The sequence below is a fragment of the Fundulus heteroclitus genome, unplaced genomic scaffold (genome assembly GCF_011125445.2).
Source record: "Fundulus heteroclitus isolate FHET01 unplaced genomic scaffold, MU-UCD_Fhet_4.1 scaffold_313, whole genome shotgun sequence".
Lineage (NCBI taxonomy): Eukaryota > Metazoa > Chordata > Actinopteri > Cyprinodontiformes > Fundulidae > Fundulus > Fundulus heteroclitus.
Genome location: NW_023396723.1, coordinates 59,564 through 67,500, shown reverse-complemented (window position 1 = coordinate 67,500; position 7,937 = coordinate 59,564). Strand labels below are relative to the sequence as shown.

The window sequence follows — 7,937 nt, the reverse complement described above, 5'->3', positions numbered from 1 at the left end:
CTCACTGTTTAAAAAAGGATGCCAATGACAAAATGAACCAGAGAAATGCCTCACTTGTCATCATGGAAAGAAAGAAAATATATAATAACATAATATAAATTTTTATTTACTCAGTCATTTGTAATAAGTGTTTTATTTATCTAATTTCCTAATTTTTGATCATATTTTCTTTAAAATCGCAGACTTTTCGCTATTTTTCATGTAAATCCTTGGTGGCGCTTCATAGCGAAGCCGGTGAGGCCGCAGCGAGCTTGGCCTCCCCTGGGATTGCGCAATCCCATGTTAACTGCGCTGACTTCCATTCTGTGAATGCATCTTCCTGTCTCTAGATCATAAATTAAATTGTTCAAACAGTTATGAACTGATTTTCCACAATTTAATATATGTGGATTACGAATTGTGTTTTGGTCATCAAACTGTGTGCAGATAACATGTTTTCGTGGTGCTGGCCGATCATAAACAGCAAAGAACTGGTTGTAGGTGAGGCCGGCAGTTCCTTGGCCGCTAGGCAGGGGGTGCTCAAGGGGCACCGCTCGTGATCCCCAAATAGTAGAGTCAAAACAAGTTATTGATGTTTTATTAGCGAGTTTTGCTAAACAAGTAAAGCACTAAAAAGACTCTAAACATACAGCTCGAACAGGACTGATCAGGGAAGGCTTTCCTCCCTGGCAGTGAGCTCCATTGAGACTGAGAGATTTTTAAAACTGAAGAAGATAAAGAGAACTTTTACCGGAAAATTATGATATTTTTGTTCAGAAAGAGCGCCGCAGGGACTTAAATTATAAGTAGAGGTAAGACAGCGATGCTTATTCATGTTTTGTTTTTGTGATAAAATGTGCGTAATGTGGGTTATAGTTTTAGAATGTGTTACAAATGCAGAAATCCATCATAACTCATAAACTGTTACCAATCAAATGACAATTTTTTTTTCATCAAAGAACCAATATTTTTCCATGTATCTTGGTGAATTTATTTGGCTCAATCAGTCTCCTTCAGCACTTTGCAACGAGTCTACTCTGTAGAGTGTATATATTTGTAAATCTGACTCTGATGAAGTCAGTGCCTGACCAGCTATGAACCCTACCGCACGTCACTGACTACGACCACCACCACCACTATATTTTACTTCAGACACCAGAGCAGATGAAGGGCCTGCTGTTGGGAACGTGTCAGTCAGTTTGACACATTTCGCAGCATCCGTTTGAAGAACTCGTTTCTTTTTTTCGTGCAGTTTCTCTGCGCCTCCCTTGCGTTTCTTATCCATTACTACTGTGAACACCGCTGCACAAAGTTCCACATGGAGCGTGAAGGTGTTTTTCTACTTTATGATTGGCCTAGCCCTTTAGACTGTTAGGGATGATAACCAATAGGCTGCAGTAGCCTGTGGTAAGGGCAGGATGATCGGAACAGACTCTTGCGCTGCTGATTTTATTTTTCTTCATGCATTATGCAAATATAACAAGGCAGATATATAAAATAATAATAATAATAATAATAATAATAATACATATTATTAATATACATGTCGGGTCTGCCGGCCCAAACAGCATGTCGGCCCACCGGGAAAATGCCCGGTACGCCCGATTACCAGTCCATGCCTGGCTGTGGACAATTTGAAACATGTATATTCTCTGCTGAGTCCACCTTTACTGTTTTCCCCACATCCGGGAGAGTTACAGTGTGGAGAAGCCCCAAAGAAGTGTACCACCCAGACTGTTGCATGCCCAGAGTAAAGCATGGGGGTGGATCAGTGATGGTTTGGGATGCTATATCATGGCATTCCCTTGGCCCCATACTTGTGCTAGATGGGCGCGTCACTGCCAAGGACTACCAAACCATTCTGGAGGACCATGTGCATCCAATGGTTCAAACATTGTATCCTGAAGGAGGTGCCGTGTATCAGAATGACAATGCACCAATACACACAGCAAGACTGGTGAAAGATTGGTTTGATGAACATGAAAGTGAAGTTGAACATCTCCCATGGCCTGCACAGTCACCAGATCTAAATATTATTGAGCCACTTTGGGGTGTTTTGGAGGAGCGAGTCAGGAAACATTTTCCTCCACCAGCATCATGTCATGCCCAGCCAACTATCCTGCAAGAAGAATGGCTTAAAATCCCTCTGACCACTGTGCAGGACTTGTATATGTCATTCCCAAGACGAACTGACGCTATATTGGCCGCAAAAGGAGGCCCTACACCATACTAATAAATTATTGTGGTCTAAAACCAGTTGTTTCAGTTTCATTGTCCAACCCCTGTATAACCTCATTGGTGAATCAGGCCTATATGGTCCGACATTTTCCCCTCAGCTGCAACACTTGAAACACACAAGTTCTCGCTGTGTCTTTATGCATGATCCAGCTGCTGATGTTTCCCTCTTTTCAGCTCCATGCACTTCTAGCCTGTTACAGTTTAGAACCATCAGCATCATCTTTCACAGCGACAGGTTTCTAATCTCAGTCTCTGCGCTGACCAGACAGATCTCCTCTATGGCGCAGGGCAATTACCCAAGCCAAAGGCTGAGTCTGAAGTTGTTCTCTGAGCACGTTTTGTTTGTGGTTGGAGCGGACGGAATAAAGAGTTTCTGCTTCGCTTTTAGCCCACTAATAATCTTAAATAGGGAATCCTATAGGAAATATAGCACTTTTTATGCACTGCAACCCCAGAATTGATGAGTATAGGTGCAGCTTTTCAAGTTCTGGTTCCTAAGTGACAGTAAAAAAAAAAGCAACACTTCTTCTGGTGACGTCTGGTGTCAGCATAATTTATACATAATGATACCGGTTAGAGGCGTTGAGGTGATCGGATTTTACCCCGATTGGTTTGATGCACGCCAGGGGTAAATAGTGAGAAAATGCATAAATAAAGACTGTAAATGGCTTCTTTAGAGGGAAGAGGAGGAATGATGGGTCTAAGCTGAAACCGCTGATGTTACAAGTTCCTTAAAATGACTCTTAAAAGTGGGCACCTAAATTACATGTAACGTAATTATGCGGACCTCAATTAAATTTACAGCACAATTATACAGCACAGTTTATTGATATTGTTCTGACATTGTGCAAAGTAGTTCTTGATAACTTGCCAATTGTAATGTTGATTTGCTCAGAAATGTGAGGTCACATTCATGTTTACATGGGCAGGAAAATAAGTAAGTTATTTACAAACTCTCAATAGGAACTTAAATTATTTTTGTCTTACTACTTTTTACTAAATGAAAATCAAAGCCTTTAAATCGAATCGCAACTCCAATAATTGAAACCAATCAAATAGTGAGGTTCCTAATAATACCCAGCCCTAATATTTAGCTTTAACATGTCGGTCAGAACCTCTTCTGTTTCCTGAGTTCTGCCCTCTAGTTTTCCAATACGCTCTTCCACCTCACTCAGTCCACTATTTACCTTGGTTATTTCTTCTCTTATCGATCCCAGTTGTTCTCTATTTTGTTTTCGAAATCCTCTCCGCTCTTCCAGAATCAATTCCAGGTCGCCCATTGCTGCTGCTCTTTTGGTGTTAGTTCCTTCGATAGTTGTTAGCTTTAGCCTCACATTCACACCAGTTCCCTCTTGCCTCGTCACCCAGTGGCAAAGTCAAACAGATATCTAACAAACGTCTAACCCCTTTTCCTTGTCGCTTTCAACTTAGTAAATTACTCCAGTTGTTCGGGGATTCACATAAAATTACTCGGATTCTGTCGGGAGCTTCCTTACCACGCAGCCATCACCATGATGTCAACATTGGCAGTATTGGGAGTTTTCAGAGACCACAAGTTAGATTTTATCGTTGTCAAGATAAATCCAAATTCTTATAACAAAAAGGAATTTTCAAGATAACAATAAAACGATACAATAAAGGCCCAGCCCTATTTCAAAAAGTGATTTAGAGTTAGTAGCAGAGTTAGTTAATATGGAAGAAACAGGTGAGCTGTTGTAAAAGAATGTGAACAAACAACCATCAGTTCTATTATAACTGCTTTGTATACCTAAACAATATCAGTGACCCGTTATATATATATTTTTTTATCATTAAAAAGATATTAAATTCACAAAGCCCACAAGTTAAAGGGAATAGGATGAGATATGAAATAAATCTACATTTTCTTTTAATAATAATAATAATAATAATAATAATAATAATAATAATAATAGGTCGTTATCTTAAGTGGGACAGTCTGAGCCAGGGCTGGAAATGAGTCCCACTCCCGCCCTGCTGTGTGTCCACTATTGCATTCAACTCAAAATTCTGCTTCTCACTTTCAAATCCATCTACAACCCCACTCCCTCTTATTTTTGTGCAATCCTTCATGCATTCAACCACTCTGCTCCCCATCTCTGGAACTCACTTCCTCCAGATCTTCGCAACTTTCAATCACTTTCTGTTTTTAAAGCTAGACTTAAGATGTGCCTCTTTTGAATTGCATGTCCAAAATAACATCCATTTCTCGTTTTTAATTTTTATTTCACTGCCTAGTTTTATTGCTTGTGCTGATATTGCTTATTTTTCTGTCTTAATTGATTGTGTTTTATTTCTCTCTTTGTACGGTGTCCTTGTGATTCTTGAAAGGCGACTTGAAATTAAATAAATTATTATTCTAGTCACGTTAAAAGGTTTTTTAATGGTACCTGGCAATAGATTTCTGATTTCTGTATTAAAGAGAACATACGGTAGTCTCATATCAAATGCAGATTTTCTGAGGACCTCAATTTTGTATTTTCATTTGCTGTAAGCAACAATCATCCAAATGAATAAGAATAAGCGCTTAAATGTCACTGTTTTCAATACATTTATAAAGGCAAATAAATCTACTGTTGAAGCTCTTGGCCGCCTCTGAAGCGCACGCTAACTGGGTTAATTGGATTTTATAAACGTTCTATACGTGACATGGGTCAAACATAAAAGTTAAAGAACGCTGATTAATGGAGGAGAGTTAAATGCAAGTAAGGCTACAAAATAAGAAGTAATTCAATCGTAGTAAAAAGGATTACGGATTTTTTCCCCCTCAAACACAGGAAGTGAATATATCAGAAGAACTCACTCTGTGAAGCTGCCGTCCGGTGCAGCCGGAGAGGCCTTATTGTCCGCAGGGTTCCACAGTACCAGCTGGCCCGAGACACCCAGACAACAGATAAGGGAGCCGGTATAACACAACTCGGCCTTCTTGATGTCTCCTAACTGACCACAGTGCTGGTTCTCAGAAACAACCAAAACCTCCATGGAGCTCTGCCAATCGAACATCTCCACAACGGTTCCAAAACAACGTTTGGTCGCAACACTCACATCCTCTACACATAAACAAACTGTTTAAATTGTCTTTAAATATCTGGATAACAGTGTCGGGAAGATTTAACGTTTCATTCTCTTGTAAACAGGTACTCTATCATGTGCCTTTACTTCCAGCGTCAGCTGACCGAAACCTTCTTCTTCCTATTCTTTATGGAATTTTTTTGGCGGTTGGCACGCAACGAAAAGGTGCATTACCGCCACCAACTGGTATGGAGTGTGGATCAGAATGGCTAATATACTAAACAAAACAAACAAACCAAATCAACAAAACCAAAACAAATTTCAAATCCTCTCAATTGTATTAATTAATCTAAGATAATGAAAAACAATTACATAACACTTATGTCTTGAGTTTTTTCTAAATATTTCTATTAAATCAAAGTATATTCTTTTCATTTTTAGATTTTGAACCATTTCCCTCCTTTCTCTTTTATACTTCTTATAGTGAAGCATAACATGTTCTACTGTCTATTGTTGCTCATAGTATTTGTGATATATTGTAAAATGTTTAATGACATTGTCCTGTTGTGGGCGCTATGATCTAATGTGTTGTGGGTATTGGGGATGTTTGGAGCGGAAGTGAAGGAGAATAATAAAAATGGAGTTGATGTTCGGAACACCGTTGAACGACTCACGCGTATATGTTATAAAGAACACCACAGTATTCACAACTGCCAGTGTTATGTTTACCTATTTTGAATAACGTACTGTTTAATCCTGTGTGCCCAACTCTAAGTCTTGATATAATTGTTTCTTCTCTTCTGTTCCTCTTTGCACATTTCATTTGTCCTACTCTCCTTTGAATCATGTAAAACCACTGTCCTTTCCTCTCTTCCTCACATTGCTTTTGACACTTTTCCTTCATCTTCTGTTAAATTATGCTTTTTATTTCCATCTTACTAATTTTAACTGACACATCGATGTCTTTTCTTATTGTAGCCTCCTTTGCAACCTTATCTGCCATTTAATTTCCTGTAACTCCCATATGTGCTGGTACCCACAAAAATATTACTGTAATGCCCATCATTTGAATTCTGTATAATGTTTGCTGAATTTCTATCAAAAATATCTGGCCTACTGTCTGAGTGGCTTCTCTTTAAACTGATTAGTGATGAAGATGAATCTGAACAAATAATCACTCTCAGAGGTCATATTTCTTCTACCCATTGCACTGCAAACAGACTTGCTAGCATTTCTCCTGTGTATACTAATATATTATCACTGGTCCTCTTTCCTACTGTAATATGAAAGTCTGGAACAATAAAAGATACTCCTATCTTGTTAACTAAACTTTTTGATGCATCTGTGTAGATCTGAATGAAACTGTAGTAACTATTAATATATCTGTATTGTATTTAAATTCAAAATACACACCCTATCATTGTTTTTCTTGTTGAATATTGAAATATCTATTTTTGCTTCAGGTAGTATCCAAGGTGGTACTGCTGGCAGTGGTACGGTTGGACTGAACATTAAATCAGTTAATTCTAACTCCATTGCTTTTTGTTTAATTGTCCATCCAAAGCTTTTTCTCTCCCTCTTCTCCATTTCCCAACAAGATGTTGAAGTGCTTTGTGCTGGATGATCTTCATTATGTCCCTGTAAATTAACCAAATAGTTTAGAGATAACTGAATTCTCCTCAACTCAAGTGGCTTTTCTCCCATTTCCACCTGTTGTGCTGCCGTTGGAGTTGTTTTGAATGCCCCTGTACATAATCTCAAAGCCTGAAACTGAATGTTATCTAACTTTTTTAGAGATGAACTTGATGCAGATCCATACACCATACACCCATAACCCAGTACTGATCTAATTAATCCACAATAAATTGCCTTCAACGCTTTTCTGTCCTCCCCCAATCACTTCCCACCAAACATCTCATAACATTTAACACCTTCCTACATTTGTCCTGTATTTTCTGGATATGTACACTCCATGTTATTCCCTCATCCAACCATAACCCCAAAAACTTAAATTGTTTCACTCTTTCTAATTCTTGATTATACAGCTTTGATTTTACCTCTGTACCAATTCTTTTCTTTGTAAAAAAAAAAAAAAAACATTGTCTTTGTTTTATCTACTGAGAATTTAAAACCCCATTTATATGACCACTCCTCTATTTCTGAAATAACGTCCTGTAGCTTTTTACCAATAAATTTGAGATTTCTTCCCCTCTTCCAAATTGCCCTATCGTCCACAAAAAGTGAAAACCCCATGCTCATTTTCTCCATTATCTTGCATATGTTAGAGGTTGAAACCTTCTTCTTCTTGGATTTAATGGCGGTTGGGAACAAACTTTTAGCAGCCACTTACTAGTATGGAGTGTGGTTGTCTATCTATCTATCTATCTATCTATCTATCTATCTATCTATCTATCTATCTAGTCTGTTTGTGACCCCCCCCCCCCCCCTCTGGTCATACATCCCCCGCTCTGGCCTGAATGAGTAATATTATGGATTTTTAAAAATGTATATAAAGTAGGGCTGTCCGTTTTAACCCGTTAACTTTGTTAACCACAACGCTGACATTTTTTTTTGTTGCCGTTAATTTCGCGTCAAAACACACACACCGTTCCCTAATGTTTTTTCCCACCGTGCTCTACGGACTGTGTTTCTTTTACCCTCGGCGCTTTCCGTAGTTTCAAGAGAGTGTA

At 38.6% G+C, this 7,937-nt stretch overlaps 1 protein-coding gene across 1 annotated transcript in view; it reads right to left on the bottom strand.

Annotated features, from left to right (window-relative positions):
* Positions 1–5,440, bottom strand: part of LOC105922423 (spatacsin) — a 79,991-nt gene extending 74,551 nt beyond the window's left edge. The window contains exon 1 of the mRNA XM_036130249.1: positions 5,039–5,440. Coding sequence (XP_035986142.1) covers positions 5,039–5,238 — 200 coding nt within the window. The 5' untranslated portion in view covers positions 5,239–5,440. The remainder of the gene's footprint in view (positions 1–5,038) is intronic.
* Positions 5,441–7,937: the final 2,497 nt, after the last annotated feature.